The sequence below is a fragment of the Syngnathus scovelli genome, chromosome 2, assembly GCF_024217435.2.
Source record: "Syngnathus scovelli strain Florida chromosome 2, RoL_Ssco_1.2, whole genome shotgun sequence".
In the NCBI taxonomy this organism is placed as follows: Eukaryota; Metazoa; Chordata; class Actinopteri; order Syngnathiformes; family Syngnathidae; genus Syngnathus; species Syngnathus scovelli.
This window is the reverse complement of record NC_090848.1, coordinates 2375976-2400670: the sequence shown is the minus strand read 5'-3', so window position 1 is coordinate 2400670 and position 24695 is coordinate 2375976. Positions and strand designations below refer to the sequence as shown.

General features: G+C 44.4%; 3 protein-coding genes across 9 annotated transcripts in view; 1 reads left to right on the top strand and 2 right to left on the bottom strand.

The window, feature by feature from the left end:
• agap1 (ArfGAP with GTPase domain, ankyrin repeat and PH domain 1) overlaps positions 1 to 13734 on the bottom strand; it is a 40994-nt gene extending 27260 nt beyond the window's left edge. For 2 of the 7 annotated variants that reach the window (XM_049755935.2, XM_049755936.1), the window contains exons 1-6: positions 13569 to 13733; positions 13259 to 13448; positions 12870 to 12978; positions 12590 to 12798; positions 1966 to 2024; positions 1798 to 1885 (exon numbers count right to left, since the gene is read on the bottom strand). In XM_049755935.2, coding sequence (XP_049611892.1) covers positions 1798 to 1885; positions 1966 to 2024; positions 12590 to 12798; positions 12870 to 12978; positions 13259 to 13448; positions 13569 to 13583 — 670 coding nt within the window. In that variant the 5' untranslated portion in view covers positions 13584 to 13733. Of the gene's footprint in view, positions 1 to 383; positions 399 to 1797; positions 1886 to 1965; positions 2025 to 5921; positions 7582 to 12589; positions 12799 to 12869; positions 12979 to 13258; positions 13449 to 13568 lie in introns of those variants that run through there. The other 5 variants (XM_049755934.1, XM_049755930.2, XM_049755931.2 and 2 more) reach the window with 5 other exon arrangements.
• A 1213-nt stretch (positions 13735 to 14947) lies between these two features.
• LOC125989494 (ras-related protein O-RAL) lies at positions 14948 to 18189 on the bottom strand. The gene is made up of 5 exons (XM_049755942.1): positions 18036 to 18189; positions 16646 to 16777; positions 16360 to 16568; positions 15577 to 15751; positions 14948 to 15400 (listed from the first exon to the last, which is right to left on the bottom strand). Exons 2-5 carry the CDS (start codon positions 16757 to 16759, stop codon positions 15293 to 15295), a joined length of 606 nt encoding a protein of 201 aa, XP_049611899.1. The 5' UTR covers positions 16760 to 16777; positions 18036 to 18189; the 3' UTR covers positions 14948 to 15292.
• A 1037-nt stretch (positions 18190 to 19226) lies between these two features.
• On the top strand, positions 19227 to 23656 carry LOC125989492 (inhibin beta B chain). Its single transcript, XM_049755940.2, has 2 exons — positions 19227 to 19993; positions 21658 to 23656. The coding sequence occupies exons 1-2, from the start codon at positions 19588 to 19590 to the stop codon at positions 22431 to 22433; spliced, it is 1182 nt and encodes a 393-aa protein (XP_049611897.1). The 5' UTR covers positions 19227 to 19587; the 3' UTR covers positions 22434 to 23656.
• The last annotated feature ends 1039 nt before the right edge of the window (positions 23657 to 24695 follow it).

Sequence of the window (24695 nt, the reverse complement as noted above, 5' to 3'; positions counted from 1 at the left end):
CGTTGCGCCAACTGGGCTACTAGATCAACTACTTTAGTTGGAATACTATTGGATGGATGAAATTGGGTGTTGGCGACTTCTACTCGGGAGATGTTTGGCTAGGCCAAAATCCTCGGATGATAGATTATGAATGCTGAAGGAAAGATTACATCTATCATTCAAGATGGCTGATGATGATGAGATGGGGACCGAGAGCAAACTAAGATGGCGGTTGTGTCATCCCGACGAGTTGAGCTTGGGGTTTCGGTGTTGTTAATTTGACACCGAGATGGTTTGTCTTAAAGAACCAATTCGCGAGGTGATGGAACGGAATCCAAGCTGTCGTCGTCAAGCTGCTGCAACCGTGTTGAACTTAAGAGGAAGGAGAAGAAGAGGATAGTTACCTGCATCCACGTCAGCTAGTATATCGAGAAGCAAGAAGAAGACAGAGAGGAGGAAAAAAAAAACACAGGTGAAAGGTGAAGAGAGCAAATCCACCTTTAGGCTGGCTAGCAAGAGAAGTTTGAGAGTGATGCATTCAAATGAAAATGTCTGCATTGTAATTTGCCGTTTTCTAAAAATGAGGAAGCACCACGCCGTTTCCATTTGTGAATTCAGAAAAGGGCCGCTCGGCCGCCGGGCCCGCGATACTTTGTTGTCCGAGCGTCCGTGAACACACCGCCGAGCCAAGCCGCTACTGCTTTGCCGGCGGGGGTGTGCAGCCTCAGAATAGTTCTGGTTAGCGGCTTTGTGGCGCTGTGGTTGCTGCAAAGCCGCCGTCTCAGCGCTGAATCAATCGGCATGGGAATGGAGGAGACGACGGCATATTTTTAGGCTCCAGGAATTTGAAAACAACACAGAACAGCAACAGTTTGAAGCGGCACACTCGCGAATGAAATCCATAAAAAATGATCACGTTTTCATCAGAGCAAAAAAAAACTGTTGGCTAGTAGTTAGTTGGGGGGTCTTCTTTGAGACCTTTTGAGACAAATGTTTTCTTAGGGGCGGAGTCTGCAATGAAGGATTGGGTGCCCACCTTTTGGTACATTACGGCTCTTCTGCTTTTTTTTCATACAAGGTTTAAGACAAAAAGTTAGCACAGATGTGGACAGACAGGGAGGTGCAGCTTGTGACTTTTTTTCCTTCCCCCAGCGGAGGAGTACAAAGAATACTGGAAGTGGCGGTCAGAAACGGGAAAGTTTACACCAAAATATCCCCAGGTTTTGGCCAGCGTGTGATGCATGCTCTCATCGAAAGAAATAAAAACAGTTACGGTCAAAAAAAAAAAAAAAAAAAAAACCTCGTCAGAGGTTTTGACCTCCAGTTGGCGAGCCTCGATTTATGACTGACCCAAATTACGAGCTGTGAGATATAAATCAGTTGATTGTTGTGCTCGTACATAAAGTAAAACTAAACTCAAACTTCAACAATAAAAGCCTTTTTGTTGTTATTATCCTGTGAACGTTTTCGGAAAGTTTCTGACTACCGTAATTTCCCGACTATAAAGCCGCAACAGCTACTTGTAGCCTTAAAAATAAACACAAACAGCTTCGAGGCTACTCTTTGCAAGTTATTGATCATCAAATTAATCAAATGAGTGATATGAAAATTCAGTACGAGTGTGTACTCAAGACAGTTTTGCTGATCTACTGTTTGGTAATTTCATAGGTCAGATGTGGAGACTACCATGAAGTTCATCAATAATAAAAATAAATAAATAAATAAATAAATAAATAAAATCGAATCAAATTAATCAAGCCATAAGCGTATAAAGAAGCAGGTTGTAGTCCGGATATTCCAGAACTTATCTCTTTGTACCTTCGGGTGACTCCTCCTGGACGTACGTTCCTGTCAGGTATCTGTGGACCAACGCCGACTTCCCGCTGGCCAGGTTACCCACAATGCCCTGTTTACGAGAGCACCTTATTTTTAATAAAGAGGAAACGTCACACATTTGGGCCGGGGAGTTGTGTCGGGGCAGCTCACCACTTTGAGTTCCGGCACAGAGCGACTGAGAGTCCACTCCTGGCTGTTCACGAAAGCATCTGAACGAGAAAAAAAAAAATTGTCAAGCATTTTTTGAAACACTCAATTGAATAAATTGTGTCAAGGCATCATTTTTTAGATGGACTCGCACACCACCACCAACTATCGAGCATCCAATCTTCTGCCAATCGGAGAATCTTTCCATGGAAATAAATTACGACAAATCACAAAACCGAAACTTGCCTCTTAAAGCTGAACTAAATATAACTGTGGAAAATACATTTGAGCGTAACCCCGACTAAAACTAGCAGAATTGATGCCAAATTGCCGTTTGTCAATCGAAAGCGAACACAAGGCTATTGAGATCCGATTTGTACAATCTCGACTTTATTTTTGGACCGGAGAACGGCTCCTTTCATTTACCATGTTGAATGGAACTTTTTCAGATATTTTGGGACTCGGCTGCATTTTTTTTTTTTTTTTTTTTGGACTAGGCTGGGTCAGGGGATGAGCAATATATATATTATATATATATATATATATATATATATATATATATATATATATATATAAAACTTTACATCCCTGTTTTTGCACTTCAAATAAAAAAATTGCGATCTAAAATATTTTTCTACTTTGAAATACATTTTTTGTGATGTCACACAATTTTTAAAAATTTTTTGCATGCGTGTCTACTTAAAAAGAAAACGTCGGTCCACATACACGAAGTAGGCCAGTAGGCCGCACCCCTTCCAGACCTTCTCACTAATTCATTAACCGCAATCTGCGAGACGTGCTAAAAGCCCTCCAGGTACTGAAGATGCTCGCCCGGCTTGCACTCTCAACTCGTGCGACCATTCCAGGAAATATCTAGAACATGCCCTGACCTACAAATATCCATCATTTATGGAGTGATGCACGCCAAGATGCTTTGAGACATCAAACTTGTAACGCTACACTAAACCTTCGCTACCCGCGAGGGGGGGGGCTGCCGGCCCGAGGATTTTTCCATTCGGGAATTAGATTCATATGATACGAAATATATCCCGATATATTTTAAAGTGGAACTAATCGATTCGGTTCCATTGGTTTCGAGTTATGAGCGATGTTCCGATTCAAATGGTTTTCCCGCCCCTCACGACGGCTGCGGCCAAGTTTCCACACGTTCATCTTTATCAGTCTGGACGGAATCCAGGAGAATCCAAACACATAGGAGGACATTGTAGAGGTTTCCACAGATGCCCGCTCGCTGCCAGGCAGGATGTTGATTCAGCTGTTTCCTGTTTTTAGCGACATTTGCATTGATGCGTTCTCATTTTAGTAACATTAAAGAGGACATCGTTTTGCCCGCAACGATTTTAATCATTTCACGATTTTAGTCTGTGACATTTTTTTGGTGGGAAATCCCAAGCAGGATTTTCCAAAAACCAAATCTTGTGCGAAATTTTATGAGGAAGCAGATTATTGACCTCTTCACAAGATCTCACAGAATCAAACTTTGACCTCTACATGCACACAAAATGGCAGCACCGTTTTTAAAGCGCACCCCTAGTCCCAAATCCGATCTGTGGCAGGCACCACAGGGAATCCAGATTACTTGAAAATAGAAAATTCAACAAACTAGCACGTCGTTGTGAGCTGAGAGGGTCTCGTGTTGATTGACGAGAAACCCCAACAAAGAGTCTACTTGATTTGTGGCTAAAAAACTAAATTTTTACAGATCGTGGTGTTAAAAAAGCAATCGGGGGGACTCGGCGGGATGTCAAGAAACAGCTCCTATGCATAAATACGGTCTGACCTACATATCATGCCGACGCTGGTCACCGGGTTCACTATGCAAATGACGCCGAGCAAGATTTTTTTTTTTCCTCCGATCGTTAGCTACTCAAGGGCGGACAAAGAGAAGAAGGGAGAGTGATCTCATCACCTGGGCGGATTTGAGCTTTATATACAGTAAGAGCTTTAAGCAGCAGGGGGGTGGATTTCGGTGATGCGCTGTTTGCACGCCAGCACGGTCTGGCCACGATTACGTCGCCGAAAACAAAGTGTACAGACGCAAATAAACGTATTATAGAATGTAAGCGGCTAGGCGCGTTCAAGTGGTTTGACGTGTTGCGGGTGAAGCTAATGCTAGTGTCGTTGGGTTCCTGCCTGCTTTTAAGCCAGGGAAGTCCAAACTTCTTCATTCAAAGAACGAATTTTTTTAAATTTTCAATTATAAGCATGCTAAAATCAATTTTCCAGGGCCAGCAAATGGCACCCGCTCCACAGTTTGAACACACCTGCTCAACAAGCCTCACGTACGCTCACCACGAGCTCTAATTTCGTCCTGAAGAGGACGTGGTGGCGAGGGGGGAGGAGGGTGACCAACACAGACATACCCTTCACACTCTTTGACCTCCACACAACCTCTGGCAAGCCACTTGATAACTGCGGCAGATGGCTAATTGTCAGCCAAGTCGGGAAGAGCGATTGCGCGTCCAACCACGTTCGTACCTGTAATCAAGCAAATCGTGGGAATTCCAGAACGAATGAAGGATGCCATGTGACTCATTTCTTCATTGACAGAGACTCTCCACCCTTCGCTTTTTTGAAATTATGAATAAGGGAAGGATGCCTTCATCTTTCTGATCAGATGTGTGTGCATGTGCGCCTCACGTTACTTCTGCATGGTTGTGGATGTAGGTCACACACACACACACACACACACACAACAACATACTGTATCGACACACCAATGGGGGTCAGTACAGGGCGCTCGCCGCTCAAACATTTATCCCACTAAAATGCTTTTGTAGAGAATATTCACCCTTTGGAGCATTGGGGGGGAAAAAAAAAGCCCCTCACTTGCCAGATTTCCTGTCAGGGTTCATCAAGCCCGTTGGGAAGATTTTGAGGTCGGGGGTTGCCAGAGTTGCACACGCCAGCAGAGTGACACTCAAGTGTCACATTCTCTCAACTTTCTTTTTCTGCTTTCCACGTCAAAGTGGCGGCCGTTTCCCCCCAATGCCCGAAGGCAGTCGGGTCCCGTGACCTGCATCGGGCGGGGAGGTCAACGGTCCAGTTTGGCGACGTCTTGCTAAAGCGGTTTGGAATTGGCGAATCGTAATATTTCGGGGATATTCAACACACAACGGCAGAATCGTACTCACACCTGAACACGTATATCGATGAATTTTTTTTTTTTTTTAGGTCACTACGGCTAATAATAAACCTACTCAACAAAAAAAAATATTTGTGGAGCCTGTTTTTCCAGCTGCATGGGAGCAATTCTTTCCACTGTCGCTCAGTGATTGAATGACAAACATTTTTCTAATATTTTCTACGGCATCCTATTCTACGAAGTCATTGGCGGATCTAATATGACACGCGTGCCGCCACTCGAGAGCAAAAGATGGGAACCGTGTGACTCGAAGCACACACACAGTGAAAATCAACACCACATGGCGAGCTGCTTCCTGTCACCAGCAATGTTTTCTGCTCGCCATTTGGCAGACAGAAGGCTTCTTGGAATTCTACTTCGGAACGATCCGAGTGAAGAAAGCAACTTTTTATCTCGCCAACTTCCCGCAAAAGTTAACACCCGTACGAAAAGGTTGGCAGCTTTGACTTTCTCAAGATGCCCAAACATGGCTTCGAATGCAAAGCGTCCCCCATCTCGGGGCTCTTCCTCTTCCCTTATGACCTCATTTTTGCTATTTCAGTTTATTTCCACTTGTGTCTGGAAAATGCTGGTTATCTCAACGTTGTCACCTCCTCACGTGCACGGACGGACGGGGTCCTCTTCGACCTGAGCCGTCCCGTGTTTGCACTTGAGATATGAACTCCGTGTAGCTCCAAGTAATGAAAGGCAAACAACGGGGCGGCTTCAACCAAACATCACCCTCCTGTCCTAAACAAACACACCCCCCCCCCCCCCCCCCCCAAACACACACACAAACAAAATGCTTGTTTACCGCCTGGGCTTCCATTCACACTCTCCGTGCTGGATTGCAGAGGAGTGGTTCTGTGCCGGAGGGAACGGACGGCGCCGGGGCTCCCCACCGGCGTCCAGGTACCGGTCCCGTCCCTGCGGGAGAAGATGCCGCTGAAGAAGCGTAGCAGCCTCCTCTCACCGGAACGTCCTCCTCTCCGAAGCGCCGCCCCGTCTTTGTGCGCGGCCAGAACCTGGAGGTCACTGTTGTCCAGCGTGCGATTCTTCCCGCCGTGCGCGCTCTCCCAGCAGCTGAGGTCAAACACGGGGTCCGTCTTGTTCAGGATGGCACCGACTTCCAGCGTTCGGCTTTTTTCCATGGTGCCCAGGCGAGGGCGGGCGGCGGGGCTCTGGAACTCGCCATCTTGGGTGACCTTCGGGCTTGCCGGTTCCAGATCTGTGCGAGCAGAACTGTTTTGCTGTTTGTCCTTCATTAGCGCTTGCAAACGTGGCCGCTCGCTGCCTGTCCAGTGTCGGAAGCTGAAGCTGCGGCGCAGCAGGCCAGCGGGTTCCCGCTGAGGTGGCGTCTCGGGTGTCCCGTTTGGAGGTGACGTTCCGTTTAGGTGTGGCGTCGTCCCGCCGTGGTCTAATGACTCAGGGCTCTTCTCCAAACTCTTTGACTTGAAGAGTTTCTTCATCTTCATCACGCCGCTACTCACCACATTCCCAGGAGAGTCTGTCCTAGCACAAATGTTCTCCTCAAGTCTGGGTGGAGATTCCTGCCAACTCATGGACGCGGCGTTTTTTTTCTTTGTCATTTGAAGCTGCTGCTTGCGAGCCAGTTTAAGCCTCCCCAGCTCCAGCTGGCCGGTGCTATACGTCCTGAAGTTCCTCATGCTGCTTTGCGATGACAAATCGTCAGATTCATCCTCCACTTCTTCCACTTGTTCTAGCAGGCCACTGCGCGGGGCCTCCAGTGAAGCTTGGTGCCTGAAGGCCCTCACCTTCCCCACTTTTGGCTTGTCCGACGCATCTTGTCCATCCTCCAATGTCTCCTTCTTCACCAGCGTGAGGGAGATGCGGTACACTGTCTTCCTCTGAGCCGTCCCTCTCTCCATCCCTTCAGTACAGTTCCCATCCAGGAGGAACATGGCCGAATTGCCAAGTCCTGCCTCAGAAACTCAGCACATCTTCGAAAAAAGTCTCCATGAAACTCAACTCACATGGTGAAACGATCATTTCCTCAACACGTTAAACTAGTTGATGGAGCATTATTGAGTGACTTTCCGGTCATCCAAAGGCGCAAAAAAGAGGACAGGAAATACATTCCGCCTTCATCCCCATAGAGTTCCGTTGGCTGCGCAAACACTTCCCCAAAAAAGGGAGGAGGAAGAAGAAGAAGAAAAAACCCAGCGTGCAGGTGTCCTCGCCTACAGCAGCTCGCAGCTCCACCTTCCTTCGTTGAGTGTCGCGCTGTCACTGCCGCGCAATTCCAAAAGTAGAAGCTCAACGTATTCCCCGGTGCGAACGCGTCTGGTTGCCACCGTGCGCGTGCATCCCCCGCTGCGCCTTTCACCTCCGCTCGGCCGTCATTCTCATTCAAATAAGCTTCATCTCAAGACGAGGGCCATCGTCAAAACCCTTCACAACAATCCCGATGCTGTCGCCTCCATTGCGTTCAGCTGTGCGCGCGCGCACGCACGCACTCGGGCAGGCGCGCACGCTGCTCGCACGCAGCGGCGAAGCGAAAACATGGGCTGGATTTTACGCGCAGCGTGATCAGCGAGCTAGAATTTGCGATCTTTGACTCCCTCCCCGCAAATAAGCACTTTCCATTAAAAATAAAATAAAATAGCATGAGCGATTTTTTACAATTTCCTCGAGTCATTTTCTTTCCTGCTGAGGCTGACCGAGTTGCTCTTTCGCCCCAGTCCGTCTGCCTGAAATCCATTTGGGGTTTTACTTTGTGCCGAAAGGGGGCGGTATTCTCTCTGCTGTCAGTGAAGTTTGTCAGCAACGCCCGGACCAGCCTTGCAACTGAGCGACTGAATGAATTACTAATTTGTCAGAGTTGAGGGACATGTACAAGAAAAAAAATTAAACTTATTGTTTTCTTTTTGCATTGATCTTAACTGTTTGTAAAATGACAGCACTTCAGCCATTTTTTTTTAATCGGAGAATATAGAATAACAAAAATAACCCTTGCTGAAGAGGTCAGAGTTGGAGCAGGTGAGTCATCTCACTCCTTGTGAAGTTCTCTAATCTCTGTGGTGAAGCACAAAGTCACCATGTCAAAATCAGACCCGCTGATACGTTCCATCTGCAAGGTCACCTTCAAGGTGCAACTTCAAACTGGGATGCCGTGAACCTTGTGAAATACACGCACACCTGAAAGGTTGCATCGGCAGGAGGTACATCATCTCCCTCCCCCCCCATATTGCCACACCCCCTAGAGACAGTAAAACTGGGTCAGTCAGTCAGCGATGGGAAGAGGGGGAGGGCACGTTGGGGAGTATCTATTGCTGCCAGGAAGAAGCTCATCAACACCAGTGCCATCAAAACAAAACAAAAAAAAAAACTCATTGAGAGGAAGAATCACATTTCCACATTAGCAACCGTCAATTTGCATAGAAGAAGAAAATCAAGCCCATCGCCCAACCGGTTTAGACGCGGGGAAATTGCCATGGTAACCAGCCGCCCGGCTTTGGGTGGTAACTGCTCCAAGAGAATTTCTGTCACATGTAACTGTCGACCTTCATTAGCATCCTCTGCTCCGCGGAGGCTTCATGAAATCTTTGAGGTAAAATTGTAGTTGGCGTTTCACAGCTGATCTGGAGTTGCAGATGCTCTCCGAGATCGGAGCGAGCAACAACAAAAGCGCAAATACGACAAATACATTAGTAATGTGTATGACCTACATTTGCGGCCCACATCTTCTCTGAGCTCACCACCAGAAACCCCCCACAGAGTTCACTGCCTTGCTTGTAGGTTATTACAATTCTCTTTTCAGTTGCTTCATTTAAAAAAAAAAAAAATCCAACAAGCATGAAGCTGACATCATTTCCACCGATTATTACATTCACACATACATTTGTTGGTGTACTTGCTTCTCACCCAGAGAAGATCTTTGGAACATTTGACCTTATCACTTTGAAACTAGAATATTCTGCAATTTACAGGACACAACTCATCCTCAGAAGTTTATAATTATTGTTCTATTCAGCTTCAGGTTAAAAGCAACATCTCAACGTGCTATATAAATAAAAATTGTATCACTCCGAAACACCAGCGCATTCTCATGCAGCAAACGTTACTAACTGCTGCCCCCTGCTGAGCATCATCCAGTAGTGCACCTCGCCTGAACTATCGCCACAAGATGTCGTTGCTGGATATAAAAGAACGCTTCCTAAAAATAAACACGTCTCGAAGCAAATACATGTGGACGAACGAGGGCACAGTGACCACAATGAAAAGGAGAAAAAGAAAAAAAAAAAATGTCAGTAAGGGTTGGGAGCCATAGACTGCAGTGTGGCATGTTTGGAGTGTAAACATTGGAATAAAGACACACATCACTGAACCATTTTAAATGAAATAAGTAAAATAAGACCGACACAAAATACACAAAATACTTGTGCAGTGACCCAAGAGAACAAATTTCAGGTTCTCAAGTTAGAGACACCACCTGGGGCTCATGTTCTTCTGTTCATATTTAATTCAAACTGCTTGTGTCTTTTCGCAATCCGAGGGAAACCTCGTCTTTCCACATTTTTTCAGCCTTTTCCGTTCCCTCCACAATACTTGCTTCTTGGAGGCGTGGCTCCAGGGATCGGATGACAGATTATCAAAAATACAGAGCGCCATATAGTGAGTTGGCTATTTTGTCGTGTCCTTGGAATGTGAAGTGAGTGCTGGTTATCCCCTATAGTGCCTTCAGTGGCTCTTAAAAAAAAAGGAGTGAACAAATGATGGTCAATTCAACCATAGAAAATGATTTTCTTGCAAAGGACAAATGTCTGATTTTGTAGTGCAAAAATATCGAAACATTACAACACTGGTGGACATCAAGAGCTATGTTTGCATTTCTTTTTGGCAAAACTGTTTAAATATTATATTATAAGCAATATTAGAATATTGGACGAGCAGTTAAAATCGCCTGAGGGAGGGCAGATTACATTTACGTCAAGCTGGTATCCGCGTCGTAGTATCGGAGCTTTTTTAACAAGTCGCCGCCGTCACAGGAAGATACGGGAGCATTGTTGCGCCGAGGACAGGAAGTCTATTTTAATACCCGCGTGCGATCCGTGTGGGACTAGCCTCTGCTATTGTTTGGGTCGGTGTCCGGTGCTTCCTTTTGGTAGGGGAGCGTTTGGAGAACAACTGCAGCTGCCAACATGACGCATAGAACCGTCAGGACGGCAAAAGTCGAGTGTGAAGTTGAACGCTTAAGACTCAATTAACCGAACGTGCCGAGTCGCAACAGCCGTGCGAAAGTGTTCTTCGGACGTGGCGATGTCCCGCTTTGGACAGTTGCGTCTGAAAAGGACACGCGGGCGGTCATCGAGATACTAATCGGCTTGTTTGTTTTTGTTTGGTCTTGCCGAGTGACGCTCGCGCTGCCCGTTCAAATGTGCTGATTGAGGCCATTAGGCGCTTCTATGGTTACAGCGTCAGCTTATGAGCCGAAGAGCTTTTTGAGGCTTCCGTTTGACCTTTCGCTTCCGTTTGTTTAATTTATCCTGAAAACATGATAGATGATCCATCGCGGATCAGGTGGACGCCTGAGCGACATCGGCGCTGCGGCGCCGTTCTGTTTGACCATCAGAAGAGAAGACAGATGCTACTGGCAAGATAAAGCAAGTAAAATAAAGGAATAATTTATATTGTTTGATTTATTGTGTGATATTGCTTAGCCGTTGTTTAGTTGTTTTTTAATCACTATTTTTTTTAAATTATAATATATATAATAGAATATATTTACTCAATTATTTGCAGTAGCAAATAAAAAATAATTGGGGAAAATTAGTTTTTTGACGTAAATACAATGTATTCGATTAATCGATGCGATAAATCAATAGAATAATCGATTCTAAAAAAAATATTTGATTGTGACAGACCAAGTTTTCATTCTTTTTTTTTGTTACTGAAATGTCTATTACTCCAAAATGTCTGATATTATTACAATTTGAGTTGCAGTAAATACTGGCCCACCGCTCCAAACTACAAGATTACTGCGGAATATTTCGGACAATTCATTTCATCCGGTTTCACTATAACGAGCGATATAGGCAAAGTCTGATGGGTAGCTTCCAAAAATCTATCACGTCCATATAGAAATGCCATCATTCATCAGCAACTAGTCAACGTCCATTAAAATACCGTCGACTTCAACCAATCGGAATTCCTTCAAGTGTAGACGCCACCACCTGTCAACGGTGGACGTCTGGAGGCGGGACGTCGTCGTTCATTGTCACGCAAAACAAGAGGATCGAAAGAAAGGAAAATGTCAGTTAAGCTTAGGCCCCTCATCTTTGGAAGGGGGTCAGGGGATTTGTCATCTTAAAGAACACCACCATTTAAGAGACAAAGGCTCAAGACTCAGCGGGGGTGTCTGGAACGACACGGATTGGACGGTGGGGGACCCTCGGCGGCACCGCCAAGCTTTCAAGTACGTTAGCATGTTGCTAAAACAACAAACACGCAGCAGCAGTAAACACATCAACATGCATAATCTCGCGTCTCGTGTGAAGCTCCGCTTGGCAACGAGCGTCTGGCGGGCGGATTAAGGAAAAGGAAAAGTGGTGTTTGCCGCTAATCCCGACTCTCTTTGACTCGCTATCAGTTGGTAACAAGAGTGAGTGACCTCTGACCTAGGTTTAACCTACAGGTTTAACTACATGCTACCGGGTTTGATGACTTCACAAGTGACAAAACTGGATTTAAAATGCCCATCGACATGTTCCTGCCGCCATTGCGATTTGACGGCCGTTAGAATCCTCACGTCACGATTCCGCCGAGCACATCCTCGGCTTTATGCGCAGAGATGGGCCTGCAGGGCACCAGATGATGATGTGCAGAAAGTACACAAGCACTTAACGGAGAGGGGAATTGAATGTCTGCGCTTGGCCCTAATCTGCATGGGGGTGGGGTTGAAACTGCATTACGCACAAAAGGTGCAGATATTTCAGCCAGTACGTTACGTAATCGACTTCCAACATTGCAAAGACGATTTTTTCCCTTACGCTCACTCAACGATTATGGAAGACAACAAACGAAGCAGTGTTTAACGCCGACTAATGGTCCTTGTGCAGAAATGAGGAAGACCAATCAGGACATGGACATGACTCACAGGACATCTGCATGTCGCTCCAAACAACTGCGGCAGTATTTGCAGAAAATGTGAGCTCCACTGAACTGATGAAATCAACTGAGATTGGACGTTAGAAGATGCACTGTACAGCAGATCCATAATGACCTCCCATGTGAAGTTAAACCAATGGGTGGGTGGCTTCATGGTTCAAAATTTCCCGTAAATCTCCTTTCCCTTTCAACATCATGTCCTTCACTATGCAAGAGCAACTACAGAACCTTTCATAACAAACATCCCTAGCTCCTCACATGGCCAGAACATCCCACGAAGCAACCCGACTTCCAAAAGCGTTCATCCAAAAAATTCCGAATCAGCTTTTTTAAAAACATTGGAGCAAACCCTACCTTCAATGGCGATGACATGCTCCCGGATCTGTGTCTGAAGCAAGGGCTCGTCCACTCGCTCCAGCAGCTCGTAGATGGAGTAGATGTTGGGATGGACGGACTCGAACCTCTGGATCTCGGACCGGATGGCGGCCGAATTGGCGAGATGCTGCTGGTAATTCATCGCTGATGTGGACTTCAGCCAGAGGGGTGGGACGTTTGCTGAACAACTGAAAAATCAGATACAAATTATATCAACATGTCTCCTATTCCTAATCATCATGACCACGATGGTACTCACAGCCACTGAGCAGTGCCGTAGCTACTGCCGTCCCCGCCGTCTCCCGGCTCCTGACTCGGGGGCGCTGACAGATGTGCAGCAGCCTGAGCAGGACTTCTCCATGTCTCGACTGCCAGAGGAGGAAAAGAGGAGGACATTGGTACCGATTTATAGAGTTCAAAACAAGATTCCAGAGCCACATGCAGTCATGACAATTACTCCACAACGGCCTTGCTGCTAGCGGGCTAGGGTAGCTGCTAGCTGGACCCCTGCTAAAGCTAAATAGCTAGCTGTGGCTTCCCAATTTGGGGGAGTTCTCCAAATAAAGTCACTTGGGAGAACAATAACACGGCTAATATTTTACCGACACAAAACATCTGGTTCGTGAACAGCTGGTTGGTGGGTCCTACCCGGAGCGGTTCGTTCGCGCCTGCTTCCTCCCGAGCCTTGTCTTGTTTGCCTCCGCCACCCGAAGCTCAGTCTCGGGAACGCGCTTCTAGAAAATACTCCAGTTTCCTTCAAAGCGATCAGTTGGCCAGGTTTGTTGGGTTCTGTTCGGCCGCTGTCCCGTCCCGTGCACCGAGGTCCATCCCCGGTAGACTGGATCCACAGCACAAACGAAGGAGGAACAACCGTTATTGAACACAATGTACTTCCTGCCCGTTTCAAAATAAACGTCCGAATGTAGATCGCGTAGAGTAATTTCAAAACACAACTCACAGGTATTAGACTCATCACCCAGCCTTGGGAAAACTCCAACTCGCGGTGTTACAGCGCTCCATAAACGGCCATTCCAACATCAATCCTTAGATATATTCATTGGGGAATAGCGGACAGCCTTCATCACGTCTTCTTCCTTGGAGACGAGCAACAACATCCACTTTTCCACTTCCACTGGGATTCGTGTGTTACGTCATATCCTTTCAAACATGAGTAAAAGTGTTGTCATATCACCAGAGGGGCAAAAGCAGTTAAGTAGAAATGGAGATATTTGTGTTGAAAATATTAAATAAATGCTTTATTTTTTTTATTTTTTATTTTCTTACACCTTATTAGGACCTACACACTTCACTTAAGCAAGATTTTATTTACTTACAAACGGGACAGCCGCTGTTAAATAATAATAATAAAATAATAATAATATTTATTGACCCGCCTCTTTCTGGCAAAACATACCAAAGTTGTACCTTGAAGTTTTCTCTGTGGACGTGGCCCCTTACACACATCTCGGTTACGCCTCTTTGAATTTGGTAAATTGGTAGGTCGCTTTCTGCGTCTACAATAGATTTTCTGGTGGTTCACATAGTTGACTTCCATGCACTTGGCATGGAATCAAATGCCATTCAATGCCCCCATTCACAATTTGCCTGAGGAGAGTATAAACCTGCTGATGAATAAAATGTCACTGTTGCTCACCTTTTCTGCACGCACACATTAAACACACACATGCAGGTGGCTGGCATGTGCTGACTTTTAGCTTTTATTAGAAAATAGAGGATGACACAAAGCAGACAAAAATCCCCTTAGTGTCTATTGTGTGTATGCTGGCATTTGTTGTCCATCCAGAAAGTCCAGCAGTAAAATTTCTACAAAGCCGCGTTTCTTCCTCCCACCCTGTGTCTCCTCGAACATTCGCGTTCTCCGAGAATGAAGTGTGTCTTTGTAAGTGTGTGTTTTGTAGACTTAACTGGACAGTCACAATAAAGTCCAGTCCTCTCAAGCGACACACTGTATTAATAGAGAAACTGCGACCCCTGGTGTTGGTATCGGGAAACAACGTTTTGGGATGCCACGAGTACTACGTAGTATATATTGTTGTTTTTTGTTTTGTTTTTTTGAATGAGACACAAAGTATATTGCATGGTTGTCGAGGAAGAAGCGGACTGAAGTCATATTATTATACTGAGAGAAGAAACAGGCAAGCAAAATAGGTGTTGAGGATTCATTAATCCCCTCTCCATCATTTTCAAAAAGAAGAGCAGAAAGGGGAAAATTAGTATCATATGATGAGATAGCTGTTTATCCAAACGACCTGGGAATTATAGCAGTAAAAAAAAAAAAAATAGCATCATGGCTGAACAATGATAACTGCTTCAAAATACAAAACACAAGTGAGGTTCTTTTATTATCAAATCATGTTTTTTCCCATGTTGTGTCTGTAGTGAACACATAGATTGATCCCGGCGTGATCTATGTAATATTTAGAAGGTGACCGCTGAAGCGTGGGGAGAATGTAAAATATGTTCATTATCAAAAGGTGTGAAACGGCGCAGAAACCAAGCAAGCAAATGTCCACAGGTAAATTGACACTTTGGACTGTTTTAGCACAATCTGTGTTCGGATGACAAAAAGTGGCCACGTTTTAGGCCCTGATTGAGAAGAGCTGTCTGGGTGATTGTCGTCCGTCAGCAGCATTTGTGTTCTCCGCCTGCTCTGTAAGCGCGTTAAAGGATGCAGCAGCGCTTTTTCTTCTTCTTTCCACTTGGCCCATTTTTGTCCATGCCCTCGGCCATTTTCTTCATGCGCACCTCCCGCATCAAGTCGAAGAACACCTGAGAGAAACCCAGGATGATCAGAGAGCGTGCTCGACATGAGCTCCATCAGTGTATGTGAGTTAGGATGGGCGAGTTCATAATATATATGAATATAATAATTCATTAATTATTGACTATTTTGGGTTAAAAATAGTCACTCAGAGTGTCTAACTTTTGCAACCCTATGTGCGTACCTTATCCACGTTGGCTCTTGTCTTAGCCGAAGTCTCCACGTACTGAACGCGCCACTCGTTGACTTTTTCCATCACCTCCTCTACAGTGACTTTTCGCCGATCCTCCAGGTCCGACTTATTTCCCACCAGCAGCATGGGAATGCTTTCCTCTTCCTTCACACGCAGAATCTGTTCCCTATGGAAAGGAGCCATTAAAATTGCTCGTTTGTGTACCGTATTTTCCGGACTATAAGGCGCACCTAAACACCTAAAATTTTCTCAAAAGCCGGCAGTGCGCCTTATAGTCCGGTGCGCCTTATATATGGACCAAATTCCTACAGTTAAACTGGCCCGACGCATTGTGTCATGAAATCAATCATAAGTGGCCCGCTGAAGACTATGAATCATGAATCAAAAAGACTATGGATCATTATTTTGTGATTATAAAGTAATTTGTTGCGTCTGAAGTTGAAATAAAAAAGATAAAATGGAGAATGATTTGATTTGGATTAAAAATCTGACACGATGCATTAATGGTGCGCCTTATAGTCTGGTGCGCCTTATATAAGGACAACTTTTTAAAATGGGCCATTCATTGAAAGTGCGCCTTATAGTCCGGTGCGCCTTATAGTCCGGAAAATACGGTACCTCAGCAGGTGGCAAAACGGCTGCCTCCTCAGATGGATTAAAAATAGATACATTTTGTTGCTTAACTCATATTCCACAAACGTAATATTAATCTGAATGCCGAGTTTAGACGAGTGGGGGCATATTCAACATATCGTAAAGAAAATTTGAGCACACCTTAACTCTGCTGTGGACACAAAGGACTCGTATTCTGTGATGGAAAAAACCAGCAAGAATCCCTCTCCGCTGCGGAAGTAGTTGTCCCTGATTGCGGCGTAGTCCTCCTGCCCCGCCGTGTCCAGAATGTCAATCTGGACATCCTCTCCGTCTAGGACCACCTTCTTCCTGTAGCTGTCGGCCTTGGTGGGCTCATAATCTTCCACAAACTGCAAGCAAAACACCGTGGTGACAGACGGAAAACACAAGCGTGGCTAACTGGGAAACGGAAGTGTGGCAATCTTACCTCGTCATACATGAATTGCAGCGTGAGGGCGGATTTCCCAACGCCGCCGCTGCCCACCATGATCACCTTGTGGAGCGCCAGAGACGTCTGGTTCTTGTTTTTGCTCGAAGCCATGACACCTCACAGCGACACCTGCACAGACCAGTGCAAACGATCACACAGCCATTCGGAGAACTGTTTATCAAGATTTATTGAGTCAATGTCTAAATTTAGGATGCACTTGAAGTACACTTAAGTCTTTGCAGGTTAACTATATTTAACCTATTGTACATTTCAACACAATGTTCAATTGTTAATACCATTTTCTGTTTTCTAAGTGGCCGAATTGCAACAACAGGTTTTTGGGCCATGCAGGTTTATTTGATGTCCATTTTTGTGTTTCTGTGACTCTTCTAGTCTCTCTCTGGCGTTAAGAATTAAAGAGAAAAAATGGTTAAGATGTGTTCTTCATCTTTTAGTGAGTCTTTTAGTAATCTCTCGTTTATCGTGGATAATTGGTTCCAAAAACCACCCGCGATAAGTGAAATCCGCGAAGTACGGTCAGCAAGAAGAAGTACTGGGCAGGATAACGAGTTAGCGGAAAGATGCTAATTCGCGATCGTGCTAACTCGCGTAAACGGACTTCTAAAGGAATTTAAACAAACATTTGGAGCAATCCTACATTATCCTAAAGGTTAGACACACGTTTCCTCAATTTAGAAGATTTATTTTGACTTTTAAATGTTTTTTTTAATTTGGAAAAAAAAATCTGCGATGTAGTGAAGCCGCGATAAACGAAACTCGAAGTAGCGAGGGATCACTGTATTTTTTTAAAACTATTGCACTGATAAGTAATGAACATAATGTAATTATGTCCCAGTAATATTCGTACAATTTGTGTATGAACTACAATATTGGCTCTGGCAGCGATATTTAATGACACAATGATAAATTATAATACAGTCAATCTAACGCCATATAAATCTGCAGTTCATGAAACGAGACTGAATAGCAGCAATCGAGTTGAAATAAGTCACGGTGAAAAAATGGTAAGAGGCAGAATGAATGAACGTATATTAAAAAAAAAAAAAGTATTGTTGGGATTACTCAAACAGAACCAATTCAAAGTTTGTGAGTAAACTGACAGCCAATCAACGAGTTTCAACAAGCCCCCACATAGTTTTTACAGGTTCCCGCCCTCAAATGAAAATTCGATTCTGATTGGATCTAACCCTTTTAATGTACGCCCTCGAGACAGACGATTGGCCGAGACCAGTGACGCTCACGTGACATGCTGGTGCAGATAGCGCTTTCTCCCCTCAGGGAGAACCAGTAGAGTTCAAACGACATTACACTTTGTCCGCAAAGCGAGACACGTAGTGAACTGTAACAAAAACACCAGCAAACTCACCTCTTAGTACTTCTTTCACTTGTTTGCAAAGTTACCCGCCATACAGCGTAGTGATAGAAAATCAAGTTGGACGAGCAGCCGACTTTTTGTGCCCCACCTTGTGTTGTGGCCGGAGCAGCCAAAGAAGGAAGAGCGACAAGAGGACTAACTCTTGACAGCTCAAAACGTTACCGCGAGAGTAACTCGCGTTGACTGTAAATTAATAAACATGCCACAGCGTTCACGGCCTTACATTTCATTATTAGGAATTTTACACCCAAAGTAATAATATTTTAAAGAAAAGTGGTTCCCTTTCTCTATTTTATAAATCTGGAAACGGTGCACAGAGTGACACATCTTTTTGTCGTTGGAAAAGGATAAGAACTTTGACAGGATATGACGTCGCGTGACGCACTGAGGTGTTCATTGAGTTTTCTCTTCTTAAAATAAACTAATTTTTCACACTTTATCGAGGGAAACGCAGATTGATATAGTAGTTATATTGCTTATCAATAAACATTCGTCTTTAGTTAGTTTTGAGGCATCACGGTCAAGGATTTACATGTTACATTTATTGAGAAATTGTACTGAGAGCACTATTAGTTTAAGGTTTGGGTGATCATTGGGGTAATAAGTAGCTAGCGTTGCAGTAACAATACACTCGCCAAAAGGTGGCACTGTTGCACCACACTAGTTCAATTTAGGGTCTACTTCTGATGAATTATGCAAGTATCAGATATGTTGATCAAATTTCACTTCTCAAACTACACTTTCTTCTCTTTAAAAAAAGAAATGTCTAGTAAAAATGAGGAAACGAGAACCCTGTATTACACTATTTAAGACAAGTTTTTAAGTGTCTGGGAGAAGAGCATGGTTTGAAATAATCTATAGCATAATTATTAGATGCCACAAATGTAATCGTGAAAAAGCAGTAAACTAATATTGCACGGCATTATCACACTCGTTGGATGACTTTTGGCTTTACGATAGGACAACACAGACGGGTCAAGTCAGTCATTGTTCCACCTCTGATAAGGAGTAAAAAAAAAAAAAATGCGAGGAACTTGTGCACCGGGTCTTGTTTCACGTGAGATAAAAAAAAAAAAGAGGTTCAAGTGAAACGTGAGGAATCATTGAGAATTTTTCCCGAACTCCACCCACCAAATTACTGGCCACTCCCACCCGCGTCAAGAAGGACTTGGTGGTGTGGTGCGTCGTGGGTCCCAGATGCCAGAATGGACTCATTCGCTGGCACACCTCCTCCTCCTCGTCCACCTCGTCCTCATCCTCCTCTTTCCTCAGCCACAGTGCAGCAGCAGCAGCAGCAGCAGCCGTGCTTGGGAACTTCTGAAGAAATGGCGCAACTTTTCAAATGGATTCACATTTTGTGGGATACTTTGAAGGGTTCGGGTTAGGTTTCCTTTTGAAGCGTGACTCGTCTTCATCTTTAGAGCTGAGTGGCAAAGTGTTGGCGTGATGTAACAGAGCGTTCCCTGGACTTCACTTTGGACTTGATGACTTAAAGTGTGACCAAAGCGGGACCAAAGTTCTTCTATTCATTCTCAAACAGAAAATGACTTGTTGGCTACTCCGATTGGCTCTGCTCTCGACTTGCGTCCTCTGCATCCTCAGCACTGCTTCGCCCAGTACCACGAGCGAGGGTGAGGCGCACGCTCCGTCCCGGGATAGCTGCGCGTCTTGCGGCGTCGCTCAGCCGGAGGAGTCCGCGGAAACGGGCCGGCTGGACGCGGACTTGTTGGAGGCGGTCAAGAGGCACATCTTGAGCAGATTGCAGATGAGGAAGCGGCCCAACATCACGCACCCGGTGCCGAAGGCCGCCATGGTGACGGCGCTGCGGAAGCTCCACGCCGGGAAGCTGCGGGAGGACGGCAGGGTGGAGATCCCCAATTTGGACGGGCATCCGATGAACAATGACGTTCTGGAAGAGAGCTCGGAGATCATCAGCTTTGCGGAAAAAGGTGCGTTTTCCAGTAGTTCTTCAACTTGGAGGCCAATATTGGGGAACTTGCACAAAGCAATTTGCTGAGTTATTTTTACTTTTATATTTATATTGGAGGGCAATACAAGGAATAATTAGGTCGACAAACGTCTTTTTGTATGTGAAATATAAGAAAGAATTTTCAAAACAGCAAAACTTAAAATTCTATTCATTTGTTGCCTTGAAATTTTAAAATTTTCCAATTATTTTTATTTTTTTACAAAGCATGCGTGGCATCCAAATAATAATATGAAAGTAAATAGAAATGTGACACCTGTTGCTGACAGAAACGTATGTTATGTTCACATGCTGGAAAAAAAAATTGGACGCTCCTAAATCACTCCTGAAAAATAATTGCGAGCCGTGATGTCAGCTTTGACAGCCTTCAGACGTTTCCGCCAAGAATGGTTGCATCAGTGCTTTGAGTCGCTTCCAGCTGATTGCTACAGTTGCGCCCGAACGGACCAAGCCAGTAAACTGACTTCCTCTGAGCATCTTGAGAAACGTCTGCTCTCCACATCACTGGCACGTGTGCATGTGCGTGCATTAAGATGCGCATCCAAGTGTGAAGCTTTATGATTATCTCGGGTTCTCAGTGTCACTCTCAATCGGCTCCGCTCAGAGTTCACAAAGTTCACTCTTGAATAATTGCTCTAATCTTCTTCACTTGTCAATCAACATGTAAACTGTACCTGTGGGCGACTGTGCATGTTTGCTCTGGCCCGCAGATGATCATTTATTTTGGTCGCTGACCAGATGTTATGGTGTCCGCTATTAAGACTGTGAAAAACAAAGGTCAAAAAATGCGGTTTTCCATGCAAATTTAAAATTTTGCACTACACTAAACAAATTTAATTGCAAAACTGACAATCAACCACCGAGAGAGTCCCCAAAAAGTTTTGCTAGGCTGGCCACACACTTGCAGAGGTCGAGGCTTGAGTAGCTCAGCGCTACAAGTAGCAACAAGCTTCAGCTGGCTTCTGTGGCTCAACACGTTACTCCTAAGTCACTAATCATCGCTGCCAAGAAAAAGCTATACTGTTCTGACAAATATCCCTCTCACAAAGGGATGACAGAGAAGCCATGCTAATTAACACTGCTAGCGTGTTTAATACTGGAATTAAGGGCCTGGGGGAATCCACTTTTCAGACATGATTGCTGTTATACAATGTGAATTGATTTTATATATATATATATATATATATATTTTTTAATTTTTATTATTATTTTTTTTTTATGTTTTTAATTATTTTTAATTTTTTAAATTTTATTATTTTTTTAATTTTTTTTTAAATTTATATAAATATATATTTATATATATTAAATATATATAGTTAATAAAATCCTTGCTTCAGGTCCCTTGGATTAAATTAACCTGAAAAAAAAATCCTCAATTTGAATAGCTTTTCTGTCAGAATGCCTCGAATTTTTCTTTAGTGGGGCACATAAAATGATTTGTTGGCCCGCATCTGGTCCCCAGGCCTGGACTTTGACACCTAGGACAAAACAATTGTTCTTAATATTCTAATTGGCCACTGGGGGGATCAGTCCAGATGAGCAACACAGAAGAAAAGCCCAATTTGCAAATTCTGAGGTCAAATGTCATCCTAATTTTATCAGTTCTCGTTGTGCCACTTGTTGCAGATGATCTGGTGATGTCCAAGTCCAGTTTGTTCTTCCTGATCTCCAATGAGGGCAACCAGAACCTGGATGTGATACAGGCCACCCTCTGGCTCTACTTCAAGTTGCTCCCACCGCCCGTCGAGGTGCGCTCACGGCGGAAAGTGACGGTGAAGGTGTACTACCAGGAACCGGGCCTGAGCAGCAAGTGGAACCTGGTGGAGAAGTGCGTGGAGCTGAAACGAAGCGGTTGGCACACCTTCACGCTGACCCAAGCCGTGCGCTTGGTGTTCGAGCAAGGCGACCGGCGGCAGAACCTGGACGTGCGCTGCGACGGCTGCGAGGCGGCGGGCGTGGCGCCCGTCCTCCTCAACCGCAACGACGAGTCGCACCGGCCTTTTCTGGTGCTGCAGGCCCGGCAGGTGGACGCCAAGCATCGTATTCGGAAGCGAGGACTGGAATGCGACGGCAGCGGCGGTCTGTGCTGCCGCCAGCAGTTCTACATCGACTTCCGACTCATAGGCTGGAACGACTGGATCATCGCGCCGTCCGGTTACTTCGGGAACTACTGTGAAGGGAAGTGTCCCGCTTACATGGCGGGCGTCCCGGGGTCGGCGTCGTCTTTCCACACGGCGGTGGTGAACCAGTACCGCATGCGAGGGATGAGCCCGGGTTCCATGAACTCCTGCTGCATCCCGACCAGGCTGAGCACCATGTCCATGCTGTATTTCGACGACGAGTACAACATTGTCAAACGAGACGTTCCCAACATGATCGTGGAGGAGTGCGGCTGCGCTTGAGCTCGGAACCAGGTGGAGCGTCTGGAGAAGTGCACGCTCTCACGTGCACTTGCGTATAAGCTTGTATATATATTTATGTTTGTTCATGCGCAGTGGTACCTTGACTTACGAGCGCCCTGAAAAATACAAAATGGCTGTTTTAGAACAATTGTATTGTCAAAGGGGCGGTTTTAAAGTTTTAAATTGCCTTACTGTAATTATTTATTCATGGTATTTATCAATTGTATTAATTATTTTTCAAACAACTAAAATGTTTTTTTTTTGGGAGGGGAGCCAACCCCTATTTTTTTTATTGGCAGGTTATTTTTTTTCCCTCAGCGTCAATTATACAACATTTTTTTGCTATAATTATTAATAGCTGTATAACCTGTGATGTCACTCACAAGGCCACGCCCCTTAAAGGAGACACAAATACCACATGATGTATGTTTTGGCTGAATTCACACAACCAGTTCTTTTACATTCTCCATTATTTCATATTTATCTTTTACAATGCACTCCTATTTTTTTAAAATTGTTTCCTAAGTCAAGGTACCACTGTATTTGCATGGTTGTACGCTGGGAGTTGACCTCTGTGACCTCACAGCCAATTTTCAAATCACAAACTCACGCTGAGGCTCAGCTCCTCACACGGTTAAGAGCACTTGCGGATTGAAATGCCTCCAGTGAGCATTAGGTGGCGCCTCACCAGTCCAAGACACAAGTGCCACACAAGCTATGCAACATATTGAGCACACAGCAGACAAGCTGAACGCCAGCGACAAACTATCACTATCGGCAATACTTGAAACGTACGCATTGCTTTATCGCTCTCGTTTGCTCGACTTGCTCTGCGGAACGTTCGGCATGGTCACGCCTCTCTGGCCCCTCCCATTCGCAACCCCTCCCATTCACCGTTATTCGATTATTTGCACTGAGGAGCTGAGAAGCTGCCAACACGGGACATCAAATTAAAAAAAGTTATTTTTCTAAAACTGCATTCAAGGAACCAAAGAGGTACTGTCTGTATTTGAGTGTTGTCATAAGAGGCCTAAAAACACTGTCATGTGGATCATCACCATCTTCATCTCTGCCTTGAAGATGTTTTTTTTAATTTTTTTTTTTTTTAATACACTTTTTACTAGCTCAATTTCTTAGATTCATTTAGATTGAAGCAGTAACATTTCAATGTTTTCGTCATGGTGACTGTTACAAAAAAATAAATGTCTTATTATTAAATTAAATGAGTGGTTTGAGGTTCTTGGGTCATGTGACTAAGACATGCTTCTACAAAAAAGCTTGACTGGAATGTTGGGATGGTTTGCGGTTTTCATCAGAAGAGCCTCGGGCGACAATGTGGATGAAGCCATTGATCATGTTAATGTGAAAGGCAATTAAGTTTGAAAGAAAACATTAAAGTTGTTGGCACGTGCAACAAGAAGAGCTAACTTTGAAGCCACTTAAAAGCTATCATCATCCTTGATGATGTCACACGTCAAACCAAGTTGTTACGTGTCAGACCTCTCGAGCAGTGTTTCCCAATCTTTCGTGATTCACGGCACACCTTTTCATTGGAAAAAATCACCACCAACAAAAATCTGTTAAGTGTTACACCAGCTTCGAGATTAAAATCTGTTATATTACAACAAAAGACGTCAAGTTCTATTCCGATGTATCACAGGTGTCAAACTCAAGGCCCGGGGGCCAGATACGGCCCGCCATGTCATTTTATGTGGCCCGCGGAAATAAATTGTGCATCAAATTTGTGTGTCATTACTAGAATTGCAAATTGTCTTCACTTTTAATAATATATTTTTTTTATGAGGTGCTCATACATTTATTTGGGTTGACAGTCATAATGGCCCTCCGAAAGAAGCTATGACGACAATGCGGCTCGCGAAAAAAATTTGTTTGACACCCCGACTCTAGAGCATCAACGTGTGTGATGGTCCTGGTGGAGTAATTGAAGTCCAAGTTTGGAGAGTTCAGGAGGAGAACATGCAATAAATAAAATATCTGTCTGACGTGAACAAATTAGCGAGGTCTGCTAGCTAAGACCACACACATTATAATTATCGTAGTGACCTTCTCAAAATGTCAATTTTATTGATTTTATTGCAGGCCTGAGTTGTTTTTGAAGCTAGCAAAACAATTTATTTTATTTAAATTTTTTTTTACAAACCCAAATTTTTTCCTGAGAACCGTAATTAGATATTCATTGTATGGAAAAGTCAAAAAAAGTTAATTGTGTCACTTATTAAATTGAGTAAGTTTCATTGTTTG

What these genes read in the sequence shown, in the direction of transcription:
- LOC125989494 (XM_049755942.1), bottom strand. Translation starts at nt 16,759, where the DNA reads ATGGCTTCGAGCAAAAACAAGAACCAGACGTCTCTGGCGCTCCACAAG. An exon ending in GTGTCCACAGCAGAGTTAAG is followed by an intron (nt 15,752 to 16,359) that starts GTGTGCTCAAAT and finishes TCCTTTCCATAG; the next exon opens with GGAACAGATTCTGCGTGTGA. An exon ending in CAAGAGCCAACGTGGATAAG is followed by an intron (nt 15,401 to 15,576) that starts GTACGCACATAG and finishes GGTTTCTCTCAG; the next exon opens with GTGTTCTTCGACTTGATGCG.
- LOC125989492 (XM_049755940.2), top strand. Translation starts at nt 19,588, where the DNA reads ATGACTTGTTGGCTACTCCGATTGGCTCTGCTCTCGACTTGCGTCCTC. An exon ending in CATCAGCTTTGCGGAAAAAG is followed by an intron (nt 19,994 to 21,657) that starts GTGCGTTTTCCA and finishes CACTTGTTGCAG; the next exon opens with ATGATCTGGTGATGTCCAAG.